Source organism: Pseudovirgaria hyperparasitica, assembly GCF_010093815.1.
Source record: "Pseudovirgaria hyperparasitica strain CBS 121739 unplaced genomic scaffold EJ05scaffold_12, whole genome shotgun sequence".
Taxonomy (NCBI): Eukaryota; Fungi; Ascomycota; class Dothideomycetes; order Acrospermales; family Acrospermaceae; genus Pseudovirgaria; species Pseudovirgaria hyperparasitica.
This window is the reverse complement of record NW_022985560.1, coordinates 784,347-804,192: the sequence shown is the minus strand read 5'-3', so window position 1 is coordinate 804,192 and position 19,846 is coordinate 784,347. Positions and strand designations below refer to the sequence as shown.

The following is a 19,846-nucleotide window of genomic DNA, read 5'->3' as shown; positions in this document are numbered from 1 at the left end:
GTCAGTCAGTCCAGTCAGTCAGTCAGTCAGTCAGTCAGTCAGTCAGTCAGCCAGTCAGCCAGTCAGTCAGTCATCCACGAGCACACATCCGATTCGACTTCGCACAATGCCATGCCATCGGGACATCTCGCAACGCACGATACGGAACGGGTGCCGTCCAACAGCTAACAACAACAACAACCGACGACGACAAACAAACTTGCTCGAAATACACGTCCAGCTAACTACACAGATCCTGCAAAACGCTACACATGACTCCCTTGTCCTTCTTCTTCGTCGTCATCATCATCATCGTCGTCAAAGAGACGAACCAGCACATAGATTACTAGATAATGGATCCAGACACGTTTCTCGCACGCACAGTATATCATGCAACTTTATGAGTTTGGGTATATATGGTACATCAACGGTAGCTTTATCTGCCTTGCTTTGCCTTGCCTTGCCTTGCCTCGCCTTGCCTCGCCTTTGTCTGCACTGCACAGCCATCTCCATCGAGCCACGCGTGCAGCAGGCACGACATCAACGACTTTTGACGCCCCCGCTTTTCCTCTCGACTGAGAAGTAATCTGCTATCTGCTATCTCTGCTGAACGGACGACACTGTCCCCCCCTCCCCCACCCAATCTTTCCCGTTCCCCGCCCGGACCAGGCTTTCTATGTCCACATCACCTCGCTCAGCCGCAACAGACAATCCTCCAGCCCACGCTTAGCCATCAACTGCTCCTCGCGTCTCCCACGACCGCTGACCTTCGCACTAAAGCACAGCTCCACCATAACCTTCAACTCCTCGTAGCTATACCCCTTGCCCGCAGCCCCGCCATCACCAATCTCCTTTGCCCGCCGGACAATCTCTTCCGGGCCGCCTTTGAACAGCGCGAAATAATAGGTTGCGCGGCTCAGATCGCTCGCGGGCTCGATGTTCTTCAGATTCTGCTGCAGCACGAGGACGTTCAAGTGGAGCCTGTGGTGGCCGAGGTCGTTCATGACGGCCACGCGCGGCATGAGGTGGAGCAGGAGGCTGGACAGCAGCATGCCGATTCCGCACACGACGAATGCGTGGGACTCTGCCGGTAGCGTGCGGCCCAGATCCTCGTCGAAGCCGACTAGGTCGCTGTTCAAGGCTGCGATGCTGGCGTCTGGCTCGCTGACTTCCTGCTCAAGCGCGAAACTGCCACGCATGGAGGCGGTGACGGCATGCAGCACGTGGCAGCGCATCTCGAAGTGCAGAGTCTGCAGCACGCTGGACGCGAGCTCGGAGAAGGAGGCCACGACGCCGTCGAAGGCTATGGCGGTTTCGGGCGCGAGGGGCAGGTACACGGCTTGGTTGTCGGGACGCGAGTTGGAGGATGTGGCAACGAGGGTCCAGCGATTGCGTTTAGGTTGACCGGGGCCGGAGTGGCGGGGCGCGGACGAGTTCGTTGCACGGTCGGAGATGTAGCGGAGGGCGTTGACTTTGGCCGCGAGCCATTTCTGATGGAATTTTGATTAGTTGTGGTGAGTGAAAAGGGGATATGATCGACTAACCATGCTAGTGTAGAGCATGCAGAGGCCTGTGATGCTCTTCCGCTGCAGTATGAGGTCTGCTTCTTCGAGAGGATCTTCATCGCAGAGGTTGATGAGGACATTGATTTCCTGTGTGAGGACTTGGTCTACGTCTTCGATAGGCGGCTGTAGAAGCGTCTTCAGCACACCAGTGAACTCATCCATCTCCACAAACGCAGCGCTCTTCTTGAGCCGACTGCCCGTCTTTGCCTTCGGCTGTGTGCGTGACACCAGCGCTTTGTACCATCCAAAGCACTTGTCGTAGTACGTGACCATCTGTGTTATGATCAGCTGGCTGATGCTCTGGTCATGCGGCAGGTTATCCAGCATTCTGCAGAAGGCGATGATGAGACCGAAGAACCGTGTCGTGCCCTTGAAAACAGGCTTTTGAGATACCTGTGCCCATTGCGAGTCTTGCTGGAAAGCGTCCACTTCGATGAAAGTCTGGGCGCAGAGCTCCACAAGCGTCTCGTCTAGCTGGGGGTGGAATACATTGACGAGGAAGTCGTCAAGGAAGGAGGTGAGGGTGCTGAGGATGATATCGGAGTTTGGCGGGACGACTTCTTTGAGGCGGCTAAGAAAGTCGAGGGATGGCGGAAGGAGGAGACCCATGTTAAAGACGCTGGGTTCGACGAGGAGTTTATGGCCTGTTGCACTGCCATCATGCATGGCGGCGCTGTTACTGACAATGGAGCCGTCTGGTTGTTTTGCTGCAGAGACCAGCCCAGGTACGGATGATTTGAGGATGAATTCCAAATCGTCCTTGTCTGTTGCAAGTTCGGTCGACTTAAGGTCCATTTCGGAGAGCTTGAACATGCGCTTGTTCTTGTCACGCGGTGCCTTCTGGAACGGATTGCCGGATGCGTTTGTCGCCTGCCCAGGTCGATATGACGGATTATCATCTGTCGCCAGGTAGTCATGAAGTAGCGAGCGTATCTCACTCTGAAACAGCTTCCATAGTTCCTTGAATCCACGGGTCAAGGTTTGATCTTCAGCTTGCCTCTCCCTTCTCAGAATTCCTACAACTACGTCGTGAACCACACGGTGGCCCTCGGCAATGGCTTCAAAACGTGCATACAAAGTCCACAGGAGGTCATTGAGAAGTGCTGATCGAGCGTCATCTGTGTCCAGCGCGAAATCGTACTTGCTGTAGCCCTTGTTCGCATATGCACGCAGAGTGCTTGGATGGCGTTGCGCTACCTCATTATTGGACTTCTCCCCGACTCTAGACAGCTCTATCGGCAGCCGTTGCTCGATAGTGTCGATAGCGATGTCGAGCCGACCGAGCTTATTCAGAGACTCGATGAGGAGGTGTATATAATGGAACGTGTCCGCTTCAGGATTGCGAGATGCATCGTCAATCATGGCCTCGGATGTATCCAGGCGTTCGAGGAAGTAATACAGAGCTCTACTACGAGAATCTATCGTTGTAGATCCATCTGCACTGGCGGCCTTTGGTTGATTCTGTGCGTATACTTTCCATCTGTCTTCACAGTACGGCGACTTCAGGTATAGATGACTGTGTAACTCTTCGATCAGAATGTCTGTCAGAGAGTGCTCCTGGTTGCTAAGGTATACTTTCAAGTCACTTAATGCCCCGATGCTTTCCATCTCGGACTTCCTGATGAGCACCAGCGCATCTTGTAATATCTCCACTGCAGTCAGGAATCGCTTCTCTGATATTCGTGCTTCTAACTTCTCTGGGACCAGTTGCAGCTCTTCAATGGTGGCCAACACTTGTAACATGTCATCGTAGTTTTGGGAGGCGGTCGCGAGGCCCTTGAGCTCAGGCTTCGTAGTCGCTAAGTTTGTCTTAGACACAACGAGAGAGTCTTTCAGAGTCCTCACTCGATTCTGGGAGAATTGGAGACTGCTCTGAATCTTGTGGAAAGTTCCAATAGAGCTATTAAACCCCTGATGGTGTTCGTTTACGATAGCTTTGAGGGCGTCTTGAAGTCGCTGGTGCGTGTTTTGAAAATCACGATATCGATTTGCTAGCCCTAGTGAGCTTGGATCCAGGAGCTTCAATGCTATTTGCACCGGCACGCATTCGTCCTCGGCCATGTAGTCCCAGTCCTGTTTAATATATTGCAGTACTTTTTCGATCTGCTTGCCCCCATCACCTTCCCCGTAGCCTTTTCCTCCACTGCGATCTCTTCTCCCGTTGAAGTCGCCACTTCTACGCTGCGCTTGTCTACGCTCTATACTGGACGGTCTCCCCACTTTTGGCTCTTCCTCGAGACTTTGGCTGTCGTCAAATCCTCCGTAGCCTCCAGGACGTCGACCTTGTCCGCGGCGTTCGGGTATCGGGGCTCTTGAAGATGCGCCTCCGATCCCATCCTGATCGTGGCCTCTTGGAGAGCGCTCGCTGTAGTAACCATTGCTATAGCCCCCTCCACCTCCGTTCATACCGGCGCGCGAAGGGGGGAGACGAGACATGTCGTTTACTGTCGATTCAGATTCGAACGGTGGAGACGTATGTATAGAACATCTGGCTCTGATTATCAAGAGAGACACATGGAGAGTATCTCATCAGTCGTGCAGCAATCGCATTCGAGGTCTCTCGGCTTGAGGTCTCTCGGCTTGAAGTGCATGCAGCCTCCCGAGTTATTCAACTTGTTAGCCAGTACGGACGCATTGATGTACTAGCGCACGGGACCTTCCCTGGTCTGTGGATGGCAACCTGGTAGTCAAAATGCTTGGCGCATACATAGCTAAAACATGGATGAATAAGACACGCAACGCAGAGGGTGATGGTCGCATGTGTCGTTATAAAAGTGATGAGAGAATGATATTCTACGCAAGCTAACGTATTGAAGAAGTTGACTCATACCCCATCACTTGCTAGCGTTGAAGAATAACTCGGTCGTTACGCCCAGCACGACGTGCTCACTACAACGCCAGTTCGGGGAACTGCCGTCAAACAATGAAGAAACATACTCCCATTCTCTCCCCATTCATTCTATAGCAATTCTCTCAAGAAAATCACCCGTCACCATTCCTCCATTCCAGCACCTCTGTGAGCCTAGAAAAGACGGAGGTTTCAATCCTATGCACCACTTTCGTTCTCATCCTTTATGATCCAAGTGCTTTTTCATTACTGCGCCGGGACACCTGCAATATCGATCGCGCAACGAGATATTCAAAGTGCACAAACCGGCGTGCGGATATCATCCACGACCGCTATCTGGAGCAATTTACTGGGTCTTGGCGGCAGACTCGGCTTGAGTACGAAGGTTGGCAGAAGTGGATCCGCCGGTGAAGAAACGGGCGAATAGGGGCTGTAGAGCTGATCGGAAGACAATCTGGGCACCACTTTCGCCAGGTGTCAGCTCTAGAAGCTCGTTTACTTTAGGATGGAGGGGATGCTTACGCGGTCTGTGGAAGCGACATCCAGAGGATGGCAACGAACTTGAACGTATAGTAAAACGCTAGCAATTCAGTTAGATATATGTATTTCAACGGAGTGCCTGTCGAGAACATACGGAACCAGTACACAGCGTTCACAGCGCTCTCGAACACACTGTTGTTCGTTAGTCAGGAAGTGCAACATACACGGAGTCTCTACTTACGTCAAGAATGCGTAGACTACCCAGTACTAGAATGACAATGTTGTTAGTCACGTGTAGGAGTATTAGACAAACGGTATGAATGATAAATGCAGCTCATGCTTGCTAGTATTGGCTTACAGTCAACCACTGTGAAGCTGATTAGCATTGTTCGAATGTGGCATCGCACGACTGTACGACTGACTTGTGTATCATCTGCCTTTCCGGTGCTGAACAAAGCATCTAAAGAGTAGTAGGCAGGAAGTGCGAACCCAGCGGTGTTGACGAGGAATTCGCCAGCGATGTTGAAGAATATGAGGAAAAAATAGAGGGCTCCAAGTCCGAGAACTACGTAGACTTTCGGAACGGAGGTCTGCTTCTCAAAGTCATTGAGAATGCTGTATTTCGATAGCTGTGGAAGAACGGTTCATGTCAGTAAAATGCAAGAGAAGATCGATCAGAAGGCCGAGACATGACACATCAACTGTTGCTGTGTTGTTGGGTTGCTGGGAATGAGGGGTATATTGGTGTGGATTCATCTGAAGATAGCGTACCTCCTTATCGAGCTGCGAGATTTGATGCTGTGCGCGATCTTGAATAGACATTTTGTCGGAATGTCTGAGGAACTAGATGAGCAAATAAAGGTGTTCGACGAGTTTTACTGGCGTTGAAACGTGAAGTACGAGAGTCCGGAAATGATGTAAGAGTAATGTCGGGGACAATATGGTGTGGTTTGTGGGTGAAGGAGCGAAACGACGTAATCAGCGGGTGAAGTGTGGCAGGGTCACCTGACTTTCGATCTGCAAGCGCCGGAGCATTCTCCATTTAATGATGAGGCTCCCTTGTACGACATCAAGTTTTCATAACGCAAGATAATATCTTAAGACCTATTAATGTCCGTTCTAAGGCAATTTCCGAATGAAGAAATGTTGTTGAGATGAGAATGTAGGTCCACGTGACTGAAAGATGAGCTAGCGGCCTTGGCTTGGCACAAGCGTTGTCCGTCCAGCTCTTGTTTGGGTAAACAGAAACATCACAACTTCAATTGACGACACAACATTAACGACGCAACATCTCGGGCGCACCTGTCGGACTACTTTCGCTAGCTTACGATACTAACATCTAGCAATTTATCGATCGACTAGAGGACTAAAGCGGCTCATCTCCTGCGGTCGCCGCGCATTCTTGGATCAAAACACGCTGGCTAGAGACTTCCCAGAGCTTTGCAAGCCGACTATTCGTGCTTCCTATGCCAAAGAGAATATAGATTAGGCCTTTCCCTAAGACTTTCTTGAGACAGAACCACGGTATGTAAGTTTCCTCGCTATCGCACCATTTCGTGCTCTGTGATATACAACATGATCGTTCTAGTCACTTGTAAACACGTCTAATATTTGAGCACTAGAGGTTCGAGCTTTGCAGCAGTTCAAACAATGTCACATATACATTCTCATCTGGGCAAACGTCCGCACTCTGCCACAACGTACAACTCAATCGAAAGCAATGGACAGCGGCCTGTTTCTCGAGCATCAACTACAAGTATACAATCATTCGATCACCACAGCGCACCAACGGACAGTCGTCGGCAATCACAATTTAGCCATGAGCAATTCGCAAACTTCGACGCGGCGAACAATTCGGGTGACCTCAAGATTGAACGCGCCCTTCTCAACATGAAATACGCGGACTCCAATGGGCAACACGGGAACGATGCACTTCTGGACGCATCCCTACATGGTCTCGGAGAAATAGCTCATATGAATAGCCACCATGGTCAATTTGTAGGGATGCAAAATGGAGGCGAGTTCGGTGGTCTTGGAGACATATACGACCAATCGCAGCATATTCAGAATCTGCCTGAGAAGAGTCAAGAGCCCCAGCAGAAGAAGAAGAGGGGTTCACAAGCAACAGCTACCAATGATCGCGAGTTGAGGGACCTTCTAGCATCGAATATGGATCGCCCACTGAAAGACGTCGCTATAGAGGTTGTCAAGACTGAGCGAACCCCTCGATCCGAGAGAACAAAACAATTATTCGCAATGCTCTGGTAAACAATGCTACACATAGGACACTGTTACCACCGTACTGACCATGACATAGGATCAGGGCAAGCTGCAAGAAAGCCAAAACGTCGGTGCCACGAAATAGGGTATATTCGTACTATGCCACACGTTGCGGTCTCGAACGTGTGATACCTCTCAATCCTGCATCATTCGGTAAATTGGTGCGTGTAATGTTTCCAGACATCACAACAAGACGCCTAGGAGTGCGCGGCGAGTCAAAGTATCATTACGTGGATCTAGCCCTCATTGATGATAACGGCCACCACAACACACCCGAGGTTGACCGTGCCGTTGGTGCACATAGCAGAAGTAACTCCATGGCACCAAGTAGTATGCAGTTCGCTACGCAAGCTCAACCAAGGTATGCTTACCTGACCTGTCCCATGGCCAAGCTGACATGAGAAGTCAACAAAGAAACCTGCCCGTTGACGCCGCAGTTTTTCCAATTCAGGAGGCGCATACCTCAAATCTCCAGTTACCACAATTAATTACAGAAGGTCAAGACACTCATTCCCGAATATATGCTGATCCTCTCTCCTCCTGGGGTTCTGAGAGGCCCAGAACAAGTGTCATGTACGCCCAGAAACTCAAATTCTTACTGCCGCAGCAGCGAATAGACGACAACGTTGAGCTGGAACTCCCGGATATATTTGAATACGTCCCAAGCAAAACAGACAAAGATGCCGCCTATGGTCTTGCTGCTAACTACCGTACGCACTGTACTAATCTTATGGACAGCTTCCGGTACTGCAAACCCAAAATGTTCAACAAAGTGTTCAAAACTTTCATGGGCAATATGACTGTTCCGCTGGAGAAAGTCTTCCATCATCCAGACACAGTACCGTGGATCAAGGAGTGCGACTGGCGCATGTATCAAAAAATGATTCGCTTCATTGCAGGAATTACTTTTCAAACACTACCTCATACGGTTACCACGTTTTTGAAGTCCATTGCGGCTACACTCCATACTCAGATCACCCACACATTCCAGAAAAGCCCGAACCACGTTCTGGAAGCCAAACTTGAGCCCGCATCTCTGTTCGCACATCTTCTTCACCGCTCGCTGATAACGAACGAGTCTGCACATACCGCCACGGCATTTTTGCAACATGCAGAACAAGTTAATCTCATGTGGGGCGATTGGACGCAAAGGGTCAATGTCAAGCGAATAATGGAGAGTGAACTCCCAGGATGTGGCTACGAAAATGCTGAAAAGATCCTGACCAATGGTATTCGTGACTTGCTTGTAAATGAGAATGTTCCTCAACCTACCGAGGGCGATTCGTTTTCTCAAGGTCTGAATGAACTCTACGCGGCTACGAAACCTTGTGCCACCTCCGATGAAGGCTGGATCGATCGTATAATCAAGTTCGTTGATAACATACCGGCACTGTTTCCACAAGCCAGCGCAAGGACGTTACTCGCCTGTGTCAGCACGATTGGCACAGCTGCTCTGAGAGAGATCACCGCAAATGGTGGATCCAGTTTCCAGGCATGGTGGGCCATCAAAATGTTCATCGATGAGATGTGTCTTTGGTTCGCCTCTCTTGGAGGATTTCTGGAGCATCGAACAACCCTGCCGCGTGATCTTCAGGGCCTATCTCCATTAGGTCTTGGGCTGGAAGGGGTTGTGTCCACCACGGGCGGCGATACAAACAATGGCAGTCGGTATAGCAGTCTTGTTGAAAACTTTGGTGCGACTAACTTGCCTGGAAATGCCCAAGGGGGCTATCAACAAGCAGCTGGGCCAACGAACGAGCGTATGATCTATCGTGCCTAATCATGTGAAGTGACATAGACTAATATTGGTTTAGTTCACAATGAAAACTACCAACACGATCTCACTCAACATCAGAAATTCGATAACGACCTTGACGATAGTGGCATCGGCATGTCCTTCATCGACGACTCCGATCTAGCTCTCAAAATTGCGTCTATACCTCATTCGCGCACCGATCATCATTTCACGGCTCAGACTGTAGGCTTGAGTTGACCCGACCTCGCCGACACGGTCCGCTAGGGCTTCACGACGCATATTATCCATGCAAATTACGAAAGAGACGACACTATTCTGCACAGGACAGAGGGATGGGTTGGCTTTGTGTATAGCTCTTGATATCCTTAGACATTGATCTTCAGGCGTCATAAGGGTTTTTTTCCTCTTGGACATGCGGTAGGGAGTTTGGTCCAAGTTCTGGACACGGCGAATATGGTTCTCGTAGGCGAATAGTGCATTCGCAGAGACTTTTCCGTAGTGCTATGTCTGGCTCTGAAGACTTTGGATTGCTGGTGTATATGCGCAAACTAATATTGTTATGATCGCGACGTTTTACTCATTTGCAGATGGGCATAGTTCTAAATAGATAGAAAGCGCCAAATGCTGCTTGTACTTGTCCTTGCGGCCTAGTCTCTAGATTGGCCCAAATCTCATTGGAAATCGATGGAAAAGTATATGCATTCATTACACATCTTTACATTCACACAGGTATTGAGATATTGCGCTGAAATGACGGCTCAGATTATTCCGATCTTCAATCTTTCTCATCCGCGTCCAGCAAGAACTCTTCTACAGCCTCCTTGAACGGCTCTGGGTTTTCTGAAATTACCCAATGACCAGCCTCAACATCCGCCAGGCTGAATTTAGGAAAGAATCGGCCGACAATGGGAATTACGTCGTCCGGAATATAGTGACTCTTTGTTCCCCGCACAAACAGCGCAGGTTTCTCATACCGCACCTTATCCGGATCTACAAACGGAAAGCTGCCAAGCTCGTCCAGTGCTCCAGCGAGGATCTTAAGAGGTACACGAAATCGCATCTCTCTCTCCCCTTTCGTGCGCACTAGATTTGTCAAGAGGAACAACCTTATAGCCTCATTTTTCTCGTACTCGGCCAGTATCGCGTCGGCCTCTTTCTGCGACGTCACGCCAATGGCCTCGATGCGTTGCATGCCGCGCACGTACTGATGGAAGTAAGATTTTAGTGTTGCATCCACGGGTGCGTTATCGACAGAAATCAGATTTGCAACAAGATCAGACGAGCGAAGGGCGACGGCCATGGCGGTTTTTGCGCCCATGGAATGCCCGATTAAGGTGCTGTTGGTGAGAGAGTGCGTGCGAATGAAATGTTCGACATCGGAGGCGAGGGCAGAGTAGGTGTGCAGCGGGTGGTGAGGCGAGTCACCATGGTTTCTGAGGTCCTGAACGGCGTCAATCATTGTTGTACTGGTGAACACGGTAATGTGGGCAGTCTCTCGACATACGAGTGCATATACAGGTCTCTTCAAGTCTCGCGCAAGCACTCTATTCGCGTCAATACACTGCATGAACGCTTTAGTGCTTTCTGCCTTACTTACTCATGCTCCTGTTGTTCTTCTTAGAGCCAAACAAGCCGTGTAAGAAGAGAATTGGAGCATTGCGATTGGCCTCCTCCTCGGTCGGTGGGGAGTAGTAGTCATATGCGAGGTCGAGCTCACGGAGTAGCGGCGAGGTTGTAAAGCTCCTCCGAGGCTGTGCTTTCAATTGACATATACCACACCTCAATCGAGGGTAGAGCGTGACTGGCCTCATGAGCAGTGTTGCAAAAATTCAAGGGGAAGATCAAACTCTCGATGTTCGGCCGGGCTATGTCATCCATATGCGCCTGCATAAGCTAAATTATGTAAGCCGGGTCCACAAGTAAACTGTCACAGGCCAGTCGGGAACGCTGGTCGTTCGAAGAGCTGAGTATTCTCTCATTAGGATAGATAAGGTCGATATTGGTGATTATTGCGAATGGCGACGGACACATACAGCAGCGTTCCATTGATAGGAATGCGAGACAGGGAGAACGTAGGCATTGCCTGCGGACATCGTGATCACATATCAAGAGCGCATTGTCTAAGGCGTTTTGATGGTCCCATTTTTCTCTTAGAAACACTCAAACACCAATCCCATGCTAACAGGGACGAATGACCAAAGAAGCATCCATATATCCATATCCCTTTACACCTCCTCAAGTACTGTCTCCTTGAACTCGCGCTCAACAGCCTTGCCAGAATCATCTGCCGAGGACTCGCCGTGGAGGGACAAAAGAGCACCGAGGTCGAACTTGGGTTGCTTCAATAGCTTCACCTTGCAGACGTATACCTACAAATATGTTAGACACTTTCTGCACAACCAATGATTGTTCGTTCCGCTTACATTCTGGAGAGGGTAGATACCCTGGGTTGCCTTCTCGATCTCACGTCCAATAACCTCCGGGATCAGCTTGGTGGTCAGCTGCGACAGTGTGCAGCTTGAGGCCTCTCGTTGCATGATCTCAACCATCTTCTTTCGGATAGCACGAATCTGCGATGAGGCAGCATATGTGGTCTTCTTGATCTGGTTTGGGCGGCGTTTCGTGAAGCCAATAGTGAAGAGACGGAGGAGGTAGTCGTCCGTAGTTTTGACAACTACGTTGGCATCGATCAGGGTTTGCCATTTACGAACAAGAGATCGGAGCTTGTCGGATGTGAAGTCGAGACCGTGGAAGTTGGCGAGGCAGTTCTTTCCTTGGACTTCGTCGACCCGTAGCTTGACCTTGCGGAAGGCGTGATCCTCATCCTTTTGAAGGTCGGCCAATGAAACCTCGAATATCCTTCCTTTCAGAGAGTCGTTGGCGTTCTTGAGACCGGTGGTGCGATTGACGAGGGTCTTTCCAACACTACAATCATCATGTTAGTATTGGTCGAGCGTATTGAAGCGTCGCGATAGCGTACTCTCGGATCTGGAATGTCGAAGGGGCCTTGACTGAGTACCAGTCTTTCTTCGCAAAGGCGTCGGTCTTCTTCTTGAGACCCTTCTTTCCCTTTGAAAGACGCTTGTTCTTGCCGACAGCCATGATTGCGACAGATGTTCTGGGTGGTGTCGCAAGGGGTTGTCGAGGTCGTGGTATCGTGAATCCGGTCGTAAAGTTCCAAGTGGGCTAAGAGATCGAAAACTGTGCGCAGCTCGCTTGCCGGAGTATCGTCGGGCATATGGCGCCGAATCATCACGTGAAGTTTTAGTCCGCTCTCCGGGGGAGACCCACATTGGTGGACATTGTCAGCAAATAGTTTAGCTCAGTGGTTGGTTTCAGGTCATGTCTGATGCTAGGAGCTTGCAAGACGGGTTTCTTGTTATTAAGACCAACTACGCATCTTAGCTAGAGTTCAAGCTTGGTTTTCGGAACCGAAAATGAAACACAGAATTACATACTTTCTGCATGATCCGTCTGAGTTTGATATATCTCAAATTGAAGTAAAGTCCGATGCACTTTCTGTAGACTCATTGGATGCCGCGAAGGAGCATCGGATAACACTCGGTTTGAGTGAACTTCCCCCCGAAGTAAGTATTTGTATGAACAGTAAAGTGACCCTACTAAATGGCATATTAGCTTCGGAGAGCTTTATCAGAATGTTATGAGCTTCACCTTCGGTGGACGCGGCCCACGCCCTACTACCATGTGTCTCCTTTACTGTCACGGTCATCTTCAGGAATGCATCTCTTTTACACTCCACAACTAGGGAGCTCTCAGTATGTCGTTTTGCAAGGATTCATTTTGTCTGCTGACTTAGGTCTAGGAACTTCTTCTGCTCAGCCTTCAAGCAGATATTCGGGGATGACCTGAAGTGTATCAATCCAGCAGTGCGTGTCCCCATTCTCGGCAACCAAAATACTAAGTCTATTAGACAACGTTCACTAATGTCTCAATCCTCTCCGAACGCTTTGCCACAGGTGCATCTCAACAGTATCATACAATGCTTTCCAGCCTCGCTGAGCTTATCACATATCTATCGCACAAAGTCTGTAAAGGCCGCGATTATGCCTGCATTAAACAAATGCAGTCACTTTCCAGTGCCGCCTATCTCGACATTGACTATGACACGATCTCTCACGCCCTAACATTCACAGCATTCTGGGACTCCGCCCCTTCCTCTCACGGTTGGACAGACAAGCATTCTCAGCTTGGCCCAACACATCAAACCGAAGTTGGCATCCTGAACTCAGAAACTCCAACAGAGCCTGAAGAGCTTAAACTAGGTGGTTTTCTCACCGTCATTGGCGAGGACGATCACCCGAGTCCAACGCTGTTTGCCTTTCCGTCCCGGCATCAGCCACTCCCTCAATCATCGGAGCTCGACTACCGAACAGCTTTCCGTGACCCAACCGGGCTCCATCCTGTACTACAGCTAATCTTTCCTTCCTCTCAACTGGAAAGCCCAGGTGAATCCTGTGCTCTGCATACATACCTCACGCTGCCGTCATACCTTTTCATTGATAAGTACCAACTCTCCGACCCGCTATTTCTAGCTTCGCAAAACCTAGTAGCCCTGCACTCGATTGCAGGTGAGACAGATCTAGAGGCGCCTGACTGGATTATCAAGACGTGGGGTTCAGCCGCCCTTTTAGAGCTCTCAACCTCAATCAGTACTAGTGCTTCGGCTGATGAAGAGCTGACAGTGTCCATACCGCTACATCTGAGGTATCTATCTCCGAGCAATGCTACCTTGGGTCAAATTCAAGTTCCAGTTCCGTGGCCGATTGTGTTCTGGGCATGTGTGGCAGATGAGGGAACAAAGATGAATGTGAACCCGTTCGATAGGGTAAATCTGGGATACGACGGATTGTTTGGGCCTAGGACAATGTTCTACCATGTACCTACAGCACCGACAAAGATCCTGGTTCAACATGTGCGGGTCCCGATTCTGAACCTTGATGACGCACAGTATGTGGAGATTGGAACAGTATTTGCGATTGCGTTAGGGTCGCTATGGGTATTGTGGAAGTTGCTGAGAGTGTGGACTGGAGGGTACCATGAAAACGTGTCTAAGAAGACGCAATGAAGTCGCGCGACGATTACAGTGTAGGATCAAGTTCTAGAGTATGATATTGGCCTCGACCTTTAGACTCTGCATGTGCGAGAGAAGATAGTATAGTCTCCCCTTGTCAGGCGCCCGCACTTCATCCAAGTCTCCTGCATAGGCAGGTATTTACGAAATATATTGCTCTCATTGGAATACAGTTTGTGTGACCAATGCACACCATTGAGTAGTACGCGTTGAAGAGATAGTCCATCGGCACCTTTCTAAAAGGTATGTATATAAGCAGTGATTGTCAAAGCAAACTCTTTAGACAACGACTAATAGGTTGCTAGGAGACATCCAGGACCAGTTGATGAGATCATGTCGAACAGGTTCAATGAAGGGCTTGCGCTATGTGCGCCTGTCTGTTGACCTGTTTTACACCCTTAATATGTCCAGAAACTCCGCAGTCGTGCAGTAGTCATGCAACTTCGTCATTCTAACAATATTCGAAGCGCCTGTGAGAATCGCAGGATACCAGACACTCATCTCATTTCACACGCAGGGAAGTATCGTGGACCAGCAAATCCATACGTGACAACACTCTGAACGTCGATATTCCCTTGCGGGCGAGAGCTGTAGAACTTGAGCAGTATGTATTTCGCTGAACTACATGTCGCGTCAATACTGTACGTGTAGCAGGAGGAACAAGGCTTACAGCGGTGTCGGAAACTTGACCGTGATCTTGTTCTTCTCCATGAAAAACTTGGCACTCGGCGGCAATGTCACAGTTTTTCCTGAGTCTGCTCGCGGTTCGATTTGTCTGGGTTCCGACCTCCTGATAGAACGAGCATATCCGTACCTATCTCGGGTCTCCCTCCATTGCCGTGTGTAGTCAACATCGAAGTCGGTGTCATCCTGGGCCCTTGCATCACGTCTCATGCGGTCGGCAATGACAGCTGTGCTGGACTCTTCGTCGACATCGCTTGAATCATCATCTGTCACCGGGTCGATAGCATATGAATCATCAGGGTTGGCATCACTCGCATGAGCAGTGTGGTCCTGGAGAAGCCAATCGCAATTTTCTTCTGAACGTGACAGGGATTGTGAGGGTTCATCATGTCTCGAAACATACATTTGCTCCATCCGCCGCCGAGTCCAAGCTTGGTCACGCTCTGCACGATCAAAGTCTGCTTGAGCTCGCTCTGACTGACGTTGGCGAGAGCCCTCCCATACTTCAGGATCTTGTAAACTCTGAAGCAAAGATATCGGTTCATCGTCTGGTGTCAATTCTGGCGACCACGGATCACAATGCCTACTCTCATGTTGTGTAATTTCATAACGTGAACTCTGCTCTGTGAGCTCATCTGCAGACATTCCGACAAATATCAATCCTTCTTGTACTCTGATCCATGTTAGCAGCGCATAGACAGCTTTTCGAGGATACCTACGGTGCAGTAAAGCCTTTTCTAGGGGCCCGGATGACAATTTGCTCTACGCAGAAAGTTGTGCCGCCTTGGTGCTGGAGTAGTATGTTACACTCAGAGCTCTTGGTACAATAGACACTCCGATCGTTTCGCAATATATTCTCTGGGCGATATAAGACCGATCTGGAATCTGCATCGGCATATTCGCCGCCGTCACAACTGACAATTTCCATTCTCAGCCTACCGGGAACGACTTGGCCAAAATGGCCATACGAGAAACCATTAAAGGCAGCTGGTTCGTCGTGAGAGTGGTCGAGCTTGCGGCGCTTTAGTCTTGTGGAAGAAGCATCTTCCACATCTGACATAGGAAATGTATTCCCCACGGACCGACCAAGAGTTCGCGTGGAAGGTTGGTGTTGATGATTGGAGTTGGCAAGCTCGACCATACTTGCAATACCATCTAATGTGTGACTTGCCTCCTGCAATGATCTGAATAGAGCGGCATTTTCAGCATCGCGCTCGCGCCTGCGGCGGCGCATTTGTGCGACATGATTTTCTCGAACTCTGTCTGTCGGTGTAAGTCGTGAAGGCGGCGGGTGCTCCGGAAGACTTGCGGAATCATCATGAGATGACTGGTCTGTTGTCCGTCTATCAGATCGACGGCGACGTGGGGGCATCGGAGCAGCCGGACTCCAATGATCTCTCCGGCGTATGTTGTCAAAGATGTTGGACCGTTCTCTCCTATTCCGCTGCAGAAGATCTCGCTGAAATGGTGAGGTAATCGTAGGATCGGTAGTGTTGGATGTCAGATTCGACGTGAATGATGCAGGTGCAGCAGAGGCGTTCGTTGCAGGTGGAAAGTCAAAGTTTCTAGATATACCCGAGTTCGCAAAGGGTGTGCTGGCCCCGTGTCGACTCATCTGGGCCCATGTGTGAAGCGAAGCTGGTGGTAATGTACAAGGGCCTGGGTGAAGCTTGTACGTCTGACGCCCCGGTAGTAGCGGTCAGCCCGAGCTCAGTGCTTGAAAAAAGGTGAATGGGCGTGAAAGTGATTGTGCAAGTGACTTGAACGGTTGAGGATTTGACGAGGGTTAGAGGTGGTGGTGGTGTCGTTGTGTAGAAGAATGGCTATGCCGCAAGCCTGAGCACCGTAGGACGTAGGTGACATTAATAACGTATTCATCTAAGGGCTGCGTGCCTATTAAAAATGAGGGGTGAGCAGAATTAATTTTAGCTGCACAACGTCAATAATGGTCCGCCGTAATCCCCAGCCGGATCTAAGGCTTATCTGCTTAGCGCAAGATCCCTGTTTTAGAGAATAGCTTTACTCCTTCGAACTACGACGTACGATCAATCGCAACGCTATACCGACAGGTACAAAAGACCATGATAATATGATGACCGCTCAGGCAATAAGCGCAGGTTCGTCACAGAGTCTCAACACTGTAGCAAGAGCCTTTTCTAACAAACCTAGATGAAATTGCGCTGTATGACCGCCAAATCAGACTTTGGGGCGTTCAAGCGCAAGAAAAGTGCGGATACTCAGAATGAATCCAGCTTGTAGTGCTCTGTACTAAAGTTATCCTAGGATTCGCAATGCGAATGTGTTACTCGTAAACATCAGAGCTCTTGGGAACGAAGTCGCCAAGAATCTTGTCCTCGCAGGCATTGCGTCCCTCACCATCATAGACGGCGCTATCGTCACCGAAGAAGATCTAGGCTCACATTTCTCGATATCTACGGCGGACGTTGGCAAAAATCGCGCCCTAGCTGCGCAACCCCAACTGCAGAAACTGAATCCAAGGGTAGCGATATATACAGACATTGAGGACGTAACACTCAAAGGGCCTGAATACTTCGCCCCCTTCGATGTAACGATTGCGACGGACTTGAACTTCAATACGTTCTCCCAACTCAGCGCCGCAGCTCGACTTTCGAATCGCCCGTTCTACGCAGCCGGAGTTCATGGGCTCTACGGCTTCATCTTCGCCGACCTTATACAGCATGACTTTGTCATAGAGCGAGAAAAATCGAATATTGAGACGAAGATACAAGCTGAAAGCTCTACAAGATCTATAATCGCTGTGAATGTTAAGCGAGAGAATGGAAAGCGCTTACCCGTCGAATTGGTTTCGAAAAGAGAAATATATTCGCCGCTCATTCTTGCAACAAGTTCACCTTTACCACCAGAGGTACTAAATAACCGCCGACGGATGAAACAAGTTTCCCCTTTGCTGACTTGTGTCCGCGCTCTCTGGGAGTTTGAGAAGCTATTTCAACGTCTACCGACACATTCAAAAGAAGACCTCCAAGCTTTCACCAGGCAAGCTACAGAGACACATAAAGAATTGCAATTACCCGTAGAGACCCTTAAGTCCGAGTTCCTGCGGAGTTTTTTGCAAAACCTCGGTTCCGAACTCTCTCCTGTTGCCGCGTTTTTGGGCGGCCAGCTCGCGCAAGACGTTATAAATGTTCTAGGCCAACGAGAGCAACCAATTCAAAACCTCATGCTCTTCAACGGGGATGACTGTAAGGCGCCAGTTTATGCCTTGCACCCCATATTTGCACCGATCCCGGATACCACGATTCCAATCATGAACTCCGTCAACCCGGCTATATCCATGGGTATGAGTACGAACTTCCATGACGCATCTACCATAGCGTCCAGTAGCAATTCCCGTAGTATGAATGATAACCATGCTACCATGGACTTGAGCAGTGCTCCCCCAATGGGCACCACTGATCTTACTACATCCCCCGATCAGAGCAACCGAGGCCAGGCTTCGGATCATAATGGCACTACTGCCCCGAGCAAATAACCGACCACACAAGCTCCGGAGGCATGAGGGATATATTTTTCACGCAGGATCCTTCTTATGTGCTGGAAAAGCGTTTGATTCGATTTGCATTCATGGCGTTAGGAGTGCCTCATCATGCTTCATCATAGAAAGGCTAATGTAGCCAGCAAGCGTATAAGGAGCTTTTGGAAGGCTACAACAGTGTTGGAAGTGTACAACAGAGATCATGCGCGCATCCAAGGTTTTTGATCTGTGACTACCCTCGGTCAAGTATGTAATATTAGGCAATAATGCGCAGTATGCCGTAGCGAATACCCAATGTGACACTATAACATCCATGTAACTCCGCGTAGTACAATTGTCCATGCCTTGTCCATGTTTCTGTGGTTTAGACAGTTCCCGCAATACTCAAGTCCCGGATTTCTTGCAAAACCTCTTCCACCCGTGCGTCTAGATTCCCTTGTGCATATTGGTCTCTCGTGTCCGCGTCCAGATACTGCTGCACCTGTGCCATACGGCTATATGCCTCCGCACAGAATCGCAATTGGATCTTAACGAGTGCCTCGAAACTGGGATCCAGATATGGCACGCGCAAGTCGATAAGTTGTGGTAGTTCGGTGGTAAGGGTTTCATTGAGCTGGTCATATTGCACTCTCGCAAGTTGTTCATCCTTCTCAGCCCGAGGGAGCTTTGTTACATCCTTGTCTGGCTTCTCAGTCAGTTTCCGGACCTGTGCGCGCATACGGTCGTAATCCATCTGTTTGTGTTCGCGCTTGGTAATGGCAGCGTTGATGTCGGGAAAGTAGGAGCAGAAGCGGGATATAGGGTCGAGAACGGTGGTACTGGAGACTGTCAGTTCTGTTACCCTGCTGAGGGTCTGCTGGCAGTATACCGGAACGGGCCGTCAAGTGCCTTTATCGTTTCTGCGTCGAGGTCTGAAACCGCTTCCTTGTAGCTTCGCGAAACACCGTCTGTGGCACCAGCGTCGCCATAGAATGCGTCGATAGTCTCTGCTATGCGCATCTGCGAAGCGGTCATTGCTATCAATATAGTCAGATCGGGGAGCATATCGAGGCCGTGTATACTGATGCCCCACCTCTCAAGGAGTCTAGATATCCTTTTGACTCTTTCTGTAACTTGTTCGCCGCTGTTTCCATGACTCGAAATCGCCTGTTACAGTGTAAGAGGTTGACTGTGTCTGGTAAGTTAGACTCCTCACCTCAATTCCGTTTCGAAGTCGCGGTCATTTGTCCTCTCAACTTGCCCAGTCTTCATAAGCACCTGGGTGGTAGCGCGATTGACGCCTTTCTTGAATCCTACCAGTAAAGCGAATGTCAGGAATTGTACTTTGCCAAAGATAGACGATCGTACCTTGCCACGACATGCTCGCGATGTCTTAAGAAATGCAACTATGATTATACGAAGCACGAAGGGCTTTAGCGATTCTGGTACGCGCGAGTAAACTCCTTTAGACGTGTGAAGTTGGACAAAGACTTCTGTATGTTTATACCAGGGAGACGGTCGTTAGTCAGGTGAACAAGGGCAGGTACCAATATTATCTTGAACTTCTTGTCTTTGAGGGTATTGCGTGGCTGTACAAAGCATCGTCATTGCCGCGAGGCAGTGGCGCAGTCTGCCAAGGCTCACGTTCAAGATATCGCACGTGATT

General features: G+C 49.6%; 10 protein-coding genes across 10 annotated transcripts; 3 read left to right on the top strand and 7 right to left on the bottom strand.

Annotated features, from left to right (window-relative positions):
* Positions 1 to 674: 674 nt before the first annotated feature.
* On the bottom strand, positions 675 to 3,824 carry EJ05DRAFT_422492 (uncharacterized protein; the record flags this gene model as incomplete). Its single annotated transcript, XM_033741479.1, has 2 exons — positions 675 to 1,469; positions 1,524 to 3,824. Coding segments are annotated over 2 exons (3,096 nt in total), but the record flags the coding sequence as incomplete, so codon positions are not given.
* Positions 3,825 to 4,738: 914 nt separating this feature from the next.
* Positions 4,739 to 5,694, bottom strand: EJ05DRAFT_502528 (putative membrane biogenesis protein; the record flags this gene model as incomplete). The annotated part of the gene is made up of 7 exons (XM_033747273.1): positions 4,739 to 4,856; positions 4,915 to 4,972; positions 5,027 to 5,064; positions 5,114 to 5,139; positions 5,231 to 5,239; positions 5,295 to 5,501; positions 5,644 to 5,694. The coding sequence occupies 7 exons, from the start codon at positions 5,692 to 5,694 to the stop codon at positions 4,739 to 4,741; spliced, it is 507 nt and encodes a 168-aa protein (XP_033598513.1).
* A 392-nt stretch (positions 5,695 to 6,086) lies between these two features.
* EJ05DRAFT_88331 (uncharacterized protein) lies at positions 6,087 to 9,308 on the top strand. The gene is made up of 4 exons (XM_033750037.1): positions 6,087 to 6,396; positions 6,495 to 7,136; positions 7,190 to 7,513; positions 7,558 to 9,308. Exons 2-4 carry the CDS (start codon positions 6,523 to 6,525, stop codon positions 8,930 to 8,932), a joined length of 2,313 nt encoding a protein of 770 aa, XP_033598512.1. The 5' UTR covers positions 6,087 to 6,396; positions 6,495 to 6,522; the 3' UTR covers positions 8,933 to 9,308.
* A 111-nt stretch (positions 9,309 to 9,419) lies between these two features.
* EJ05DRAFT_478102 (alpha beta hydrolase fold family) lies at positions 9,420 to 10,746 on the bottom strand. Its single transcript, XM_033744385.1, has 3 exons — positions 10,502 to 10,746; positions 10,413 to 10,452; positions 9,420 to 10,349 (listed from the first exon to the last, which is right to left on the bottom strand). The coding sequence occupies exons 1-3, from the start codon at positions 10,717 to 10,719 to the stop codon at positions 9,684 to 9,686; spliced, it is 924 nt and encodes a 307-aa protein (XP_033598511.1). The 5' UTR covers positions 10,720 to 10,746; the 3' UTR covers positions 9,420 to 9,683.
* Positions 10,747 to 10,864: 118 nt separating this feature from the next.
* On the bottom strand, positions 10,865 to 12,061 carry EJ05DRAFT_512622 (ribosomal protein S3Ae). The gene is made up of 3 exons (XM_033748351.1): positions 11,889 to 12,061; positions 11,332 to 11,833; positions 10,865 to 11,277 (listed from the first exon to the last, which is right to left on the bottom strand). The coding sequence occupies exons 1-3, from the start codon at positions 12,008 to 12,010 to the stop codon at positions 11,134 to 11,136; spliced, it is 768 nt and encodes a 255-aa protein (XP_033598510.1). The 5' UTR covers positions 12,011 to 12,061; the 3' UTR covers positions 10,865 to 11,133.
* A 186-nt stretch (positions 12,062 to 12,247) lies between these two features.
* EJ05DRAFT_478100 (PIG-X-domain-containing protein) lies at positions 12,248 to 14,217 on the top strand. The gene is made up of 4 exons (XM_033744384.1): positions 12,248 to 12,495; positions 12,545 to 12,684; positions 12,732 to 12,795; positions 12,840 to 14,217. Exons 1-4 carry the CDS (start codon positions 12,346 to 12,348, stop codon positions 13,992 to 13,994), a joined length of 1,509 nt encoding a protein of 502 aa, XP_033598509.1. The 5' UTR covers positions 12,248 to 12,345; the 3' UTR covers positions 13,995 to 14,217.
* A 28-nt stretch (positions 14,218 to 14,245) lies between these two features.
* Positions 14,246 to 16,199, bottom strand: EJ05DRAFT_88148 (uncharacterized protein). The gene is made up of 4 exons (XM_033750036.1): positions 15,994 to 16,199; positions 15,404 to 15,943; positions 14,671 to 15,357; positions 14,246 to 14,621 (listed from the first exon to the last, which is right to left on the bottom strand). Exons 1-4 carry the CDS (start codon positions 16,002 to 16,004, stop codon positions 14,498 to 14,500), a joined length of 1,362 nt encoding a protein of 453 aa, XP_033598508.1. The 5' UTR covers positions 16,005 to 16,199; the 3' UTR covers positions 14,246 to 14,497.
* Positions 16,200 to 16,709: 510 nt separating this feature from the next.
* EJ05DRAFT_539868 (uncharacterized protein) lies at positions 16,710 to 18,517 on the top strand. The gene is made up of 3 exons (XM_033749552.1): positions 16,710 to 16,801; positions 16,854 to 16,911; positions 16,968 to 18,517. The coding sequence occupies exons 1-3, from the start codon at positions 16,774 to 16,776 to the stop codon at positions 18,196 to 18,198; spliced, it is 1,317 nt and encodes a 438-aa protein (XP_033598507.1). The 5' UTR covers positions 16,710 to 16,773; the 3' UTR covers positions 18,199 to 18,517.
* On the bottom strand, positions 18,244 to 18,718 carry EJ05DRAFT_88098 (uncharacterized protein). Its single transcript, XM_033750034.1, has one exon. It carries the CDS (start codon positions 18,541 to 18,543, stop codon positions 18,289 to 18,291), a length of 255 nt encoding a protein of 84 aa, XP_033598506.1. The 5' UTR covers positions 18,544 to 18,718; the 3' UTR covers positions 18,244 to 18,288.
* On the bottom strand, positions 18,382 to 19,831 carry EJ05DRAFT_88061 (BAR-domain-containing protein). Its single transcript, XM_033750033.1, has 5 exons — positions 19,549 to 19,831; positions 19,397 to 19,493; positions 19,274 to 19,347; positions 19,070 to 19,217; positions 18,382 to 19,019 (listed from the first exon to the last, which is right to left on the bottom strand). The coding sequence occupies exons 1-5, from the start codon at positions 19,559 to 19,561 to the stop codon at positions 18,566 to 18,568; spliced, it is 786 nt and encodes a 261-aa protein (XP_033598505.1). The 5' UTR covers positions 19,562 to 19,831; the 3' UTR covers positions 18,382 to 18,565.
* Positions 19,832 to 19,846: the final 15 nt, after the last annotated feature.